At 31.0% G+C, this 15,340-nt stretch overlaps 1 protein-coding gene across 1 annotated transcript in view; it reads left to right on the top strand.

Moving 5' to 3' along the window:
• The window catches only part of LOC107445649 (protein Wnt-5a), a 139,129-nt gene extending 127,118 nt beyond the window's left edge, over positions 1 to 12,011 (top strand). The window contains exons 4-5 of the mRNA XM_087156200.1: positions 7,108 to 7,373; positions 10,416 to 12,011. Of these exons, the coding sequence (XP_087012326.1) occupies positions 7,108 to 7,373; positions 10,416 to 10,617 (468 nt within the window). The 3' untranslated portion in view covers positions 10,618 to 12,011. The remainder of the gene's footprint in view (positions 1 to 7,107; positions 7,374 to 10,415) is intronic.
• Positions 12,012 to 15,340: the final 3,329 nt, after the last annotated feature.

The following is a 15,340-nucleotide window of genomic DNA, read 5'->3' on the forward strand; positions in this document are numbered from 1 at the left end:
TAAATTTGAAGATATATATGTTTTGCTTAAATTGACTACAATGTACAAATCTTACTTAAAATATTTATTGAAATGTTTGTTTAGAAATTCATAATACGCGTAAAACAAAGTGTTAAAAACTTTTTTTAAAGCGCTTTTTATAAATTAATATTTTTTTGTACTATTATGCATAAATAATTACATAATTATTAAGATCGATCGTAATGTTCAATTTCTAAATGTAACGTTAAAAATTATTTGTATGTTTAAAACAAAGTGCTAAATAAATTTTAGAAAAAAAACGCTCTTAAAACACTATTTTTTATTATTATCGTTTCAGTTATTATAGTTCTATTATAGTTCATTTACGTCACACTAGAGCTGCACAATGGGCTATTGGCGACGGTCTGGGAAACATCCCTGAGGATGATCCGAAGACATGCCATCGCAATTTTGATCCTCTGCAGATGGGATGGCACCCCCGCTTCGGTAGCTCGACGACCTGCACGCGAAGTCGAGCACTTTACGGTAGAACAGTTTAACGAGGACCAATACCGCACACCCTCAGTCCCTACGCAGACTGATCCAAGTGGTCACTCACCCGCACACTGACTGCAGCCAGTGATGCTTGACTTCGGTGATCTGCAGGGAACCGTGTTTTAACGATCAGTCTACTGCAGAACCTTATCATTTCAGATAAATAATAAATTAAATAATGACCGAATTATGAACGAAACACAAAGTAAGATTTAATTTCTTAATAAAGGAATTGTGACATTCGATAATATATTTAGCTAATTAACAAATAATATGAAAAGAATATTTTTTTAAAAAAATTATTATACTCTCTAATAAAAAGAAGTGCTGAATGATTTTAAAAAATGAATAAAATACGCAAACCTTTCAAATTGCTTTGTATAAACAAAGTTGATTGACTTATGTCCAAATCCAAATGACAAAAATAAATTTTGTTTTAACTTTATTTCTAAAAATAAAAACAACAAGATTTATAAATTTAAAATCAGTAATAAAAACTGATTAAATTATTAGAAGTTTCATCCAAAAAGTTTTCAATAAATTAAAAGAAAGTAAAAAAATAACCTAACAAATTCAATTCTTTATGGGCGCCTAAATTAGATTGCCGATAATTTTCACATTTAAAAATAAAAGGAAGTTTTTTTTTAAAAAAAACTAATCTAATTAATGAAGAAACTCTTCTTTATATATTCTTTTCAATAATAGATTGCCTTCAGAACAAGGTAACATCGGCGATCACGAAGTTAGTCCCACTGAAAATAATCTACAAGAAAAGTCGCGACAGAGAAAAAAAAAGCTAAGATGTGCGAAAAGGAACATGCGATATAACGATATGTGTTCTCAAAACTCTGATTCTGATTCTACAGCTCACCAATCAATGTCATTTCAACATAACGAAACGAACATGGTCTTCCACAGCGCGAGTCGACAGCAGAACGCAAGATAGGAGTCTTATATCGCTATATCGTTATCTTATATCCTTGCGTGTCTAATATCGCTATATCGTTTTGCGCTCGTTGTCTTTACTCGACGACTTAAATCAGATTTCTGATGCATCGCCTTGAATGAAAGTCGCTGTATCGTCTTGCCGATATATGCGTTAAATCGATATGTCTCGATACATCTATTTATAGCCCAGTCCTAGTAGTTACTTTTAAAGCACACATAACATGTCTAGTTTGATAGTCTATCGGCTCAATTGTATTTATGGGTCGTTAGTCAAAAAGTATGACATTTGTGTCTCTAACCTTATTCAATTTCTTTTTCTTATAAAGACTTTTTATTTTCTTAAAAAAAATTAAAACCTTCCAAATGCTTTAAAAACAAATAATTTATCTTTTAAATTCGCTAAATCTGCTCTAGAAAGCAGCAAAATACACCGAAACATATTATTTCCGACATGGAAATCGCAGTGTTTTTACCTTAAAACGCTCTCCTGGACAATTTGAAAATGTGGCTTACCATTATTTTTCGCAAATCTCTTCGATTATAAAATTCAAAAAACACATTAGTTACTTATAAAGCACACATAACTTGTCTAACTTTATAGTCTATCAGCTCAATTATATTTAAGGGTCATTCTTCAGAAAGTGTGATATTTGTGTCTTTTTTAGCCTTATTTAATTTCTTTTTCTTATAAAGAATTCACCTTCTTAAAAAAAAAAATAAAAAAAAATAAAAAAGAACTGTTAAGACCTTCTACGGAGTCCTTCAATTATAAAAGTCAAAAATCGAAAGCAATTACTTATAAAGCACACATAGCTTGTCTAGTTTAATAGTCTGTCAACTCATTTGGATTTACGGGTCATTATCCAGAAAGTGTGATATTTGTGTTTTTAACCTTAGTCAATTTCTCTTTCTTATGAGGATTTTTCTTTTTTTTTTTTAAGAAAAAAACTACTGAAACCTTCCAAATATTTCAAAAACAAGAAATTTATTTTATTATAAACATTAGGGATAACAACTTAATTTGGATATGTAAAATGTTACTTTTGTTCCCTGTCCTGATACTTATGACTCAAAATTTCAAGTAAATTTTCAATGTAATTGCATGGTTTGTTAAATATAAATTAAGCATTTTTTTTCCATAAATGTTATGGTTAATAGAAATTTAAGATTTTTTCTTTCATCAGTGTTTTTATATTTTCAAAATTCATGATAAAACAAGGTTTCTTAATTTACTTGTCACTACCTTCCTTTAATATTTTATAATGAAGTAAAATTATAATGAGTAATGAAATTGCGCCCTAGAAGATCATGCATTGAATCAAATAGGTAAGCTTAACCAACGCCTCCTGTAAATGAAAGCCTCCACGCTGTTTTTTTCTGGGTAGTCTAATCAAACCACTATAAAGGTAAACAAGTTTACGAAAGAAGCATTTAATAGAAAATCTAGTAAATAGTGGTAGCAAATATATGTCTAAAAATTTACTTAATTTAAAAATATGATTGGTTTGTCTTATTTACTTGTCAACCACTACAGATTGAATTCTGAAATATATACGACAAATTTCTGTAAACACGTTGAGCACTGCGTCAGCCATCGGTGGCTGACACTGGATTTTCCATTAAGGCCACGTCAACCACCGGTGGCTAACATTGAAATTACATTTAGGCAGCGTCAACCACCGGTTGCTGACACTGAAATTGCATTTAGGCCGCGTCAACCACCGGTGGCTGACACTGAAATTACATTTAGGCTGCGTCTGCCACCGCTTGCTGACACTGACCTTTCACATAGGGCGCGAAAAACAGCTGGCTGACAGCGTATAACATGATATAGAACTATAAAATTTACTCTCTTTTATGGAATTGCAGAAAATTTATTCAAAATTTACTTAATTATTGTGGTTCTTGGTTTAATAAATTCAATTTAGTAGATTTTTTCCACCACTATCTTTAAACAATTCGTAGTCTTATAAAATTCACCACTTTTTTCATATATGTCATGCTAAACCTTTTAAAACTAGCAAAATCCGTCTAATATTTGCAATTTTAATTTGTAGTTAATTACAGTTTGGCCAGACGAGCAAGCCATGTAAAATTAGCGTGGCGTTCAACGTGTTAAGTACATTTAAAATAGAATTTAGTCTTATGCGCATAACTTGTTCGTTTTATAAATAATCTACGCAGACTAATAAAATCCCGTGTGGAAGCTTTCTGATGTAGGAGGTGAGGGCTTAACCTTCTGCTTAAGGGTAGTGCAACTGATGGTCCAGAATATCGGGTTCTATCATGCACCGTAAGCAAATGATTAAATGTATGATAAGAATTCTAAATTAAAAATAACTTAAATTATGCTAGCACAAGAAGAAAAAAAAATTTTCAAACCGAAACAAACACAACTTCCAAAAAAATGCATTATTTTTTAAAGTGGTAAAATAGCAAAATACATGTAAATGCAGGCTTGTCTCATGAGTGCCATACATTTATGTATGTATTTGAACTAGTGGTCAAATTCTTTTCCCATTTATTTATTGAACTAGTTTCAATGTAGCATACAAGCACAGCTCCCGTAACAAAAATGGTATTTTTACTATTTTAGTCCACATTAAATCGCAAACTTCCTAACAAAATATAAATTTTTAAGGTGTTATTAAATATAGGATGAGTACAAACTTCTAGGTTCTTCTAAGATAAAGATTGTTTCAAAATATTTCTTTCACTTTTTATTTCTGGAATTAAAATCGTAGCATTGGTGCCAACTTGTAAGCCCTACCATCTCGCTATGATTTAAATGACAGTGAAATAACAATTAGAACTATCTCCGTTCGTTTAGTTGTGGCGGCACTTAAATTAACCGATCTTACATGTTTGTTTGAAATGATTACATATAATGTTGATCAAAATATCTCGCGGACTATTTCAACTTTTTTTTGTGTGCAAGGATTAGAGTAAGTTTGTAAATGTCACCTTTCCAATCAAAATTTACATAGATCAGCGATTTTAAAATTATTGTACTAATTGAAACATTATTAAATATTTCACGTTTTCAAATAAACATATTGAATATTTTCACTGAAATTTGACAAGGCAACCAAAGATGACAAAGAGAAGTCAAATAATGATAAGGATTAAAGATTACATAACTAAAGTGCTCCGTGGACCTCCGCTTGGTGATCGCTACTCTATAGTACCGGCAAGAGATAAAAGGTAGAAATGTCCCATATATTTAACCCATTCATGACCAATTTATTCAAATACTAAACTAAGAGGAAATGGCCAAATTAAAAACTGGTATTATGTATCTGATTAATGATCATTGGGTTTTTAATTTTTTAGGGGATTAAGATAAAAATCTCAACTTATACCTACACTAAATACATTTATGTGGATTGTTAGTTATCAATACCTTATTTATTGCTTTACTTAACACGTTCACGCCGGGGCGACCCACCGGTGGGTCACGCTAGATTGTCTCATCTTGGCAGCGCACCGGAGTAAAAACTGGTAACAATAAATTTCATTTTTTAGTTTTTTTCCGAGAATAATGAAAATCCATAACTACTAATTGCTTTTAACGGATGCAATTTTTATGTTGAATTGCTTCTTCGCCTTGATAAATTTCCTTCTAGTGAATTGTTATTGTTGAGAATAGATTAACTCCTCCCGAATATTATCTAGTATTGAACTAATTCTTCTACCAGTATTTTCACTTTTCCCGGCGTGAACGTGTTGAATTTGATTTTTCTCACTACTTTTATTTTAGACAAAATTAATGCACGATAAGTCTCACCATCATCTCGTACATCAGAAAGCAACAGCACTGTTTTTAGTCTGCGCAGACTATTTAAAAAGTGAACCATGTGCGCATGAAAACAAATTCTATTTTCATATATATTTGAGAATTGAATCTGTAGTGGCAGACAAGTAAATAAGACAAACCAATTATATTCATAAATTAAACGAATTTTTAGACATATATTTGCTACCACTTTCTTATTTTTAATAGATTTTCTATTAAATGGCTCTTTTGTAAACTGGTTTACCTTCTTGATGGTCTGACCGGACTATTTACAAATAACCATGTGGAGGCTTTCAGTTATAGGAGGCGTTGAGTTATTCCGCTGTACATAACTCATAAATGCTCAGTCACAGAAAGTGATCAATCAATGAAAAAAACCTGAACTAAAAGAGTGGTAGTACAGTACGCCAAACAAATGGACCACACGGAATAACTTTCGATCTAATGATCGGATCTTCACTCCGTCTTAACAGTTCGAAGGGATGATCTCAAATATGCTAATTAATTAGTGTAGACGATATTTTAAATGAAGAAATCAGACACAAAAACGTATTTTCTCTGAATAAACGTACCTTTTTTTTCTACGGATTCGGATTTCAGACTTCCGAAATATAGGGGGTAGCCCCAATCTGGGAAATATGGTTATAATAGTTTGCTTAGAAGAGCGGTTCAAAGTTTGGAACTCATAATGTTAATATTACTTTTTGCGTATTTCGCTATGTCGCGAGAATTTTTTTAGCGAATTGAAACATTTTTGCACACAATTATAAAATTATTTTATCCAAAGATAATTCCCTGCAGAAAAGGATTTTTAATAATTATTTATTATTTTACATTATTTCATTTAATAATAGTCGAAAAAAATTTCTATTGTAAGGAATAAAGTTTTTTACATCATTTTGAAGAATGTAAATTTTTATTGGCAATATTAAAAATTTGATCAAAATCGGTCGAATAGTTGCTGAGCAATGGAATTTTGAAAAAGTCGTATTTTTAAAATTAGATTTCTCAGGAACTTTTCCAACGATTTTACTCAAATTTTGTATGTTTGCTTTAAAATTGCATTTTTTAAAATGATGCGAGTCCAACACCGACGCTCCATCACCCAACAATATTCATTAGGGTAAATTTACGCTTTTTTTAATTTTGCTCGAATTAAAAACTTTTATTTTTTCAACTTCAAACTTTAGATGGGGGCAAATTTTTCATTGAGAGATAGCAGGTCTTTAGTATTTATCTAAATTGCATAGATATGGTGGTGGTAAAAATCGTTTTAAATCAAATTTATTAAATCTGAAATAAAATTGTTAAGTATAAAATTTGTAATCAATTATTATCAAACCTTCCACTTTGCGATTTTTAAGAACGATATTTTTGATTGGTGGAAGATTTTTTCCTTTATTATATTAATTTGTGTTCATAAAATTATATATATAATTATTGTTACAACCTCAAACTAAAGACTTCAAAAAAAAATAAACCTGTATATTAAACATAAAAAAATCCCTTAATAACTCATGCCTTATATGTGTAAAAACCAGACAAAATATAAAAAGATTTTATTGACTTAAATATTATTACTCTACTTTTCAACTACCACAATGAAAATTCGTTAACAACAATCAAAGAAGTTATTAACTATACTTCATTCAAAGAAAATTTCCCAATAGAACAGAAAAAGTTGGCATGTATGTTTATCATAATTATTTTTTATTTATTATAATTTTCCAGAATTCAAGAAGAGAATTATAAATTACTCTGTATCATTAAAATATAGCAATAAAAACAAGAAGTTTCTTTTTTTTTCATTTTAGTTTATCTTATTAATTGCATATATTTTATTCTAGGGCTTAAGATCAAAAATGGAATTAGTTTGCAAATGTCACGGTGTTTCTGGCTCTTGCTCAATGCGAGTTTGTTGGAGACGACTCAAACCTTTTAGAGAGATTGGTGACTTGTTAACGTCTAAGTTTGATGGTGCCACTCTTGTAAAAGCAGTTGAAAGAAGACACAAAACCAAATTACGGCCAGTCCGTAAAAATGTAAAAAGACCTAGCAAAAAGGATCTTGTTTATCTCGACGACTCGCCTGATTACTGCGTCCGTAATGAAACGTAAGAGTTTTTATTTTAATTGAACATTATATTTTCATTTTATAATCCTTAAATTTAATTTTGCTAAATACATAAGCAATTAAATAATTTAAAATATTAGAATATCAAGATGGTACATGGCTAGTTATTGCCCACATTCAGAGCATCTTTTTCAGAGATGTGAAAAATTTTGCCATCTGCATAAAAGGAAACGATCACGATCTGCCAAACACCAGATTGTTTGGACCTAAGCATAGAGTAAATTTATTCAAGACCCTCCCAAGTCATTTAGTTTCGTCGAGTCAACTGCCTCTTGGACCTGGTCCATCACCTCCTACATCAGAAAGTCTCCACACGGCATTTTATAAGCAGTCTGCGCAGATTATTTAAAAAGCAAGCCAATTGTGAACATGAACCCAAGTTCCACTTTAAAAGTACTTGAGAGAAATTTATCATGTATATTCGAGAAATGAATCTGTAATGGTTGACAAGTATATAAGACAAACCAATCATATTCATGAATTTAAAAAAAAAAATTTGACATATATTTGCTACCTCTTTCTAATTTTTAATAGATTTTCTATTAAATGGCTCTTTCGTAAACTCGTTTACCTCCATGGTGGTCTAATTGGACGACCAATAAAAATCTGTGTGGAGACTTTCAGTTATATGAGGCGCTACCTGGTCTGACCTCGTCAGACTTCTTAGGACTAGTAACAGCAAAGAAATTTTTTAAAAAATAAATGAAATTTCTCCATAAAATATCTAATTTAATTTACCATACAATTATAATTCATTTCACCAAATCTTTCATTCTCACAGATTTCAGCAGATTAAGACAACCATTAACAGTTAGAGTTCCTCCGAAGCACTAAAATTAAGATAAAACGTGTTTACTTTACTTTAAAAAATAATAATCAATTGTAATCAATAACCATATTCACTAATGCAACAATGGAGCACGGCGAGTATTCTTGAAAGACGAGTTTTCTCGTCTGCCGTGATGAAAGAGTAGCATAAGAAGGATTTGGAGCATAAGAAGCATTTTTGGAGCATAAGAAGGTTCCTGATACTTTTACAAAGTTGCCACGGACCACTAAAAAGCAAAAAGTACTGACTAATAAAATTTAAACTTTTACTTAAGGAGGTTAAAATTTGCTCTTTTTGTAGCATATTTTTTCAGATTTCTGTTGAAAGTGAAAAATGCTATTACATGAATAATATGAAATGTAAGTCATAGTGGCATTTACGATTGAAAGTTTAAAGAGATAGTAAATAAATAAAAGTGGATTAAGTTTCTACCAGCTTTTAGATAAATAGTCACCTGTAGCATCCCTGCATTTAGAACCAAACAGTTTAACAACAACAATCCCTTATAAAGCCCCTCTTCTGGCAAAATTTAAATGATAAACATTTCGAACAGATGTTAAAGATTTATGGATTTCCTTATCTGGAGCCTTGTGAACTGAAAATTAAGAAAGGACTGACACTTTATTTTCTTCTAGCAGCATATGTACACTGTTCAAAACAATTAAAAGATATTGTAAGTCTTGTATAAAATAACGGTATAAGCAAAACACTTATTGCTTAAAATGGAAGAAGAGAGTAGCAAAGGTAAATGTTTGTTATTTTCAAACTTCTCAGTATGCAGATTTTGAGTTTGACGTCAATGACGACGCTATAGTGGTAGCGAATTCAATTTGGCTTTCAACTTAATGTAAGACAAAGCTAAAAAGAATGCTCGACATTCAGTAAGCACGTTGTTTCGATCGATGAATGTGGTGTCTCAGCGAAATCATTTAACCGAATCAGAAGCTTGGAGAATTTTTGGCCAGTTAGAGGTCGGAGAAACACAAGCCGTAGTAGTAGAAGTGATTGGAGTTTCAGAAAGTGTGATTTCCATGATCTGGAACCGTTTTTTGGAGACCGGAAATACAGGCCGAAAATCAGGTCAAGGGCGTAGACGTGCAACAACACCCAATGAAGACCATTATTTAACGCTAACGGCGGATCGGAGAGACCGAAATAGCAATACCACTCTTCTTCAGCAGCACCTTCTCTCGGCTACTGGCACAACAGTTTCGACACAAACTGTCTGAAACCACCTTCACGCAGCAGCTGCAGTTCTGTATGCTCGCCGACCAATGATGTGTGCCACGTCAACAGCGAGGCACCGTCACGCCCACTGGGAGTGAGTAACAGAGCATATAAACTGGAGGAGAAATGAATGACGCGATATTCTTTTCTCTGAGGAGTTCATCCTGATAATCTGTTCATACTGATAATAGGCGTACTTTCATCTCGTAGGAACGTGACACTAGAAACAATCCTGCGTTCGTCCTCGAAACTGTGAGATTTGCGATGGGGTCTATGCTGGCATCTCCATTGACAGCCTTCATACAACTGGCCAATAACTGTCAGTTACGGGAGTGCTTTGCATTACTTTTTAAAATGTGATTATTATTAATTAAATATAGTAATTAAACCTGTGGATTAAATATCATCAACAACAAAATATTAGCAACTTCAAATCCATGGGTTGCATCCACCCAACTTCAGATCGATGGGTTCTATCTTTTCTGAGAAATAAAGGCAGTCAATGAGTCATACATTGCCGCCTCCATGCATCTTGACATTAATCTAGAAATTGTGAAGCTTAAACCTCTATACAATTGGCCAATAACTGTCAGATGCGGAAGAGCTTTACATTGCTTTTTAGAGTACGCTTACTATTAGTAAATATAGTAATTAAACCTGTGGATAGGATATCATCAATAACAAAATATGTACAACTTGAAATCCATGGGAACCATCTTGTTTGAGACAGAAGGCCATCGGTGGGCCATGCATTGCCTCCATGCATCATGACGTTAGTCTAGAAATTGTGAAGCCGAAACATCCATACAATGGGCCAATAACTGTGAATTGCGGAAGTGCTTTACATTACTTTTTTGAGCGCCCTTACAATTAAGTAATTTAACCTGTGAATAAAATATCAGCAGTAACAAAATATTAACAATTTAATTTATGCTGCATAATTTTCCTTTTTTTCTTCTTTTACAGATTAGGTGTGCTCGGGACTCGTGGTCGACTATGTAATAGCACGAGCTATGGAATGGATGGTTGCAGATTATTGTGCTGCGGCAGAGGATACCAGACTGTGATTCGAGAAGTAGAGGAAAAATGCCAGTGCAAGTTCGTCTGGTGCTGCAAAGTCCATTGTGAAATGTGTAGTTTTAAAAGAGAAGAGCACTACTGTAACTGAAAAATACTTCGTCCATCTAGAATCGGATATAAACGTAAAAACAGACCAGAAAGAAATACTTCTGGCCTCAGGTTATGCAACATCAGTTCTTTTGATGTTTTAAAACGATTCCTTATGAAGAGTTGAAGCGTTAAGCTACAAGATGTTAAAGATGTTTTCCATTCTGGCACGAGCTCTTCGACAATCGAATTGACATATTCTTCTTATTCTAAGCACGCACATTGACTATGAGTTGGTGAATTATTAATGCCATTGAAAAAGAAACAATTCATACTCTCGGGACGTGTTCACTAATTCATTTTTATTATGATTGCTTCACTACTGAAGCAAGTTCTTTATTTCTCATTAATTTCTTTTATTTAGATATAAATTAAGCCAGCTGCAAGTTTCAGTTTTTGAAACTAGTGTACAGTTTCTTCCCTTTCTTTTCTATAATTATAAAAAGAATTATTTAAGTAGCAAGTATGGATTTAATGTATAGTTTTTTTAACAGTTTTAAGAATTATAAAGAAATTTTTAAACAAATTTGAATCTAATGTAGAGCTGCCAACCATTATGGTGCATCTGTAATATTTCATATTTATATTTAAAAGGGTATTACATTTTCTAAATTTCTCCTTAATTATTGAAATTTTAAATTTTTTCAAAATAGTTTTGATCACCACTGCACACAAATAAATTAATCATATTCATAAATTCAAGATATTTAAACAATAGTATGTTTACAGAGATACCAACTTACTCCGTACAGCTGATAAATATTTTCGAGTGCTAGGCTTTTAATGTATTATTCTTGGTTTAGTAAATTCGGCTTACAGGGTTTTTACTCACCATTACTTCTTATTAATTCAAAGACTTAAGTGATACGCCACTTTGTTACGGTTAAGCCTAAGGGCCGATGCGCAGCCCAGGTGCCCAGTTTTTGCGAAATAAAAAAGAAAAGAAAGAACGGTTAAGCCATGTTGAGCCTTTTAAAACGTTGGCAAAATTAACCGAAAATCTGCGAATTTTGGTTTGCGGTTTTCTACCGTCTCTTTTAAATATTTTGGCAATTCTGGAGCAGTTGGGATCTCTGTGTTTAAATCCAGGCAATTTAATAAAATTTTTACCTACAATTGTTCATCAGCTATCTTTTCACTATCACTTCGCATATTCCTCCGCAAAAGAATTAAAAGTTGGCAGGTGTGTCAAATGTATAGTTATTTTTTTTCGAGAATAATTTTCAAAAATTATAAAAAGAGCTCTTCAAGTAAAATATTTGGATCTAATGTATAATTTTTTTATAATTATAAATTTCAAAAATTGCATAAAAAGCGTAAACTCTCATAGCTTTTTTCAAATCTCAGTTTTGAAGGAAATGTATAGATTTTGTTAAAAAGAAGAAAAAAAAGAAAGAAGGAAACTAGAATAACAGAAAAATACTTCTCATGCGGCACTTACTTACATTTTTGCTGCCTGGAAATACTTTAATCAACTTCAGTCAAAAATAACTTCAACTATAATTGTTGCTCATTACTTTATCAGCCTCAATGAAGAATAACTTCAACTATAACTGTTACTTATTACTTTAATCAGCTTCAATTAAAAATAACTTTAACTATAACTGTTGCTTATTACTTTAATCAGCTTCAATTTGGAATAACTGTTGCTTATCACTTTGATCAGCATTTTATTTTTAAATACTAGATTAATACTTAAATGCAAACACTTTAAACCTTCGTTTCATAACTAATTTCCAAGTAGTATTATAAAATCTTTTCTTAAGATTGAATGATAAGTGTGTTATGTGGTGTGTACATTTATCTTTTCGTCAACTTCACACCGCCAACTGCATTTTGGACGATCATCTTTACTTCTTCATTCATTTATTTTGTAATCATTGATGTATAATCATTTATATTTTCTTAGTGCAACATTTTTTATGACTCTGAATTATTACTATGAAATTGAAGTAATACTCCCGCACGAAAGTATACGTAGACGTGAAATAAACTCAAATATTTTTGGTGTGTGAAACGCATAACACAAACTAATATAAAATAATAGGAAGAAGTCGTCCCTAGATACAAAAAAAACTCTTTTTGTGTCCTTTGATGTTTTGTAGCTTAGATATCAACGTCTACTTTCTTGCTGAAGTAAGCCAAGCCTTTGCAACTCTAGTCTCTCTATTCACCAGCTTGTATGAATATATATCAAAAAGAGAGCGCAATTTTGTAAATATAGCTGAATTTCATTTTAAACCGTCGTTTTTGCCATTTATGTGTTTTATGGCGAAAGTATCCATCCTGAAATTCAAACAAACGAAAATTTTAAAGAAAGGAATAAATAAGAAAAACTGTACATTTATACTGATCAAAATTTAAAACAAAATATATACTAATTGAAATAATATCAGTAACGCCAGGTTATATAACATTTTCGGATATATTGCTCTTCCTATTTCTTGAAAAAAAGAATAACGATACTTAAAAGTTAAGTTAAAGAGTTATTTCTCATAATTACTTTTTTTTAAAAAAAACGTGAGAAATTGTTTTTTTCTTGGAGAAAGGCGATTAACATTTTCTACAAATAATTTATAATCTTGCGTGCAAAAATTATACTTCTATTAACAACGGTAGCTATGAGGAATAAAATCATCAGTGATCATTGGCAATAACAATAATTACCATGATTGATGACGTACTACTGCAAGGGAAGGAATGGTTGTTAATTGTTGTTTTTATTAACCAATAGTTGTAATATAATGCATATCATCGCGTTTGCTATTTTTTAGTGAGCTTCCTTAAATATCTCATTCCAATAAATAGCACTCACCCTATAAGCGCTTTATAATCAGGAATGACATATTGACATTCAGGACCTGTTAATCACTCTGATCATAGTTTGCTTTTCTCCCCACAAGTACTTCATAATCAGGAATTGCGTATTGACATTCAGAATCTGATAATTGCTCTGGACAAAGTTTTCTTATCTCCCGACAAGTACTTCATAATCAGGAATTACGTATTGATATTCAAGACCTGATTATCTCTCAGGTCATAGAAGTTCATGTTTTATAACTGAGTTAAACTATTACATGAAATAAGATCGAAACATGAAATGAAGTCTCCGACAAAAAACAAATATAAGTTATAAATTATCAGTACGTGTAACGCGTGATTTTTATAACTTCTTGTAAGAAATTAAATATAAAAAATTATCTTAATTTCTAATATTGCGAGTAAAACTTAGAATTTATATTTCCAGATGAAGGAAGAGCAAAAATCCATATTCAGACTCAATTCCAAATTATCCATTATCAGGTCCCTGTAATATTTCTAAAACGCGTTGACAAGCTCGTGTGATGCAAATTTCATAAGTTTGTTAAAAACAAATTGAGCAAGCTTTAAACTAAATTTATCCACACAAAAAACGTGCTTGAAAAAGAATGAATTAATACGTTCTTTACAGCTTCTATCATTATTTTTGCAAAGATAAAAAAAAATTTTGTTGATTATTTTTTATTTTTTGCCTTCAACTCTGGCCCAATGGACACAATATGTAAATACTCTTTGAAAAGCATATGTCTACTCTATAACTGTAAAACTCTTTTAAAGTTATTTTTATTAAAAGTGTTGCTCTGTAAAAAAATCATTAGCTGTTACTTACCTGTGAAATTACTTCAGGGATAAGTTTTAATGTCTTATTCGGAGATATTAAAACTACATATCAATTTTTGTGCAATTATAAAAATTACAAACCTTTAATAAAATCAAATTTATGCCGGTTCATTTTTATTTCTCTTTAATTTAATATTGTTCGACGCATCTAATTTCTTCTTACTTAATTCATATCCCAGATAGTATTGTAAGATTTATTTTAGTGTAGCAGCAACCTTTATCACAAAACCCAAACTAGGTTTATAAATGATGGGCAAATAAACCATAAAACAATGTTAAATTTAATCACGCTATTTAAAGAGCAATGAGGTTCGTATCAAGCTTGCACAAACAGCCCTTTTATGTGGAGATTAAATCTAAAAACCCTACTTTTAAAAAATGTTGCTTTTGAAAACCTTAATATACAAAGGAAAAGAGAAGAAGATTTCCTATAAATGCTAAGAAATTATATATATATATATATATATATATATATATATATATATATATATATATATATATATATATAATTATTATAAAGAATAATTTTTATCTCAAGATAATTGTTCTTTATTCAGAAATATCGCATAACGAAAGATGCGTCCTGAGGAAGACTTTCGGTTTTTTCCCATTAATGGTTTTTTATTTTATATTATTTTTATATTATTTTATTATATATATATATTATAATGGTTTATGACCTTTATTAACTCTTTAAAAAAATAATATTGACATTGTAACATTTCTGCTGTGTAGGTTATAATAAGTAACCAGTCAATCAAAAGAAACTGAAAATACAATGTTTGCCAAAAGGTTGCTTGCTATCCGGGATATTATTTATATACATTTAGAAATTTATTTTTTCTTACTTTTCACTTCAATACCGTTATTAAGTAACTTATTTTTAGTTTGAATGTAGTACAGTAAAACAGCGGGTGTTCCGATGGAATCTGTTTTTTTTTTTTTTTTTTAATAAGATTCATCTGTAAAATCTCTAGTTTCATAGATTGCTCAATTCCTTAGCCATGCACAACATAAGTTTCCCTTTAAATCATGTAAATTTTTTTCTCCTGAAAAACATTAGA

This window comes from Parasteatoda tepidariorum, chromosome 12, assembly GCF_982258835.1.
Source record: "Parasteatoda tepidariorum strain Cologne lab strain chromosome 12, Ptep-v5.0, whole genome shotgun sequence".
In the NCBI taxonomy this organism is placed as follows: domain Eukaryota; kingdom Metazoa; phylum Arthropoda; class Arachnida; order Araneae; family Theridiidae; genus Parasteatoda; species Parasteatoda tepidariorum.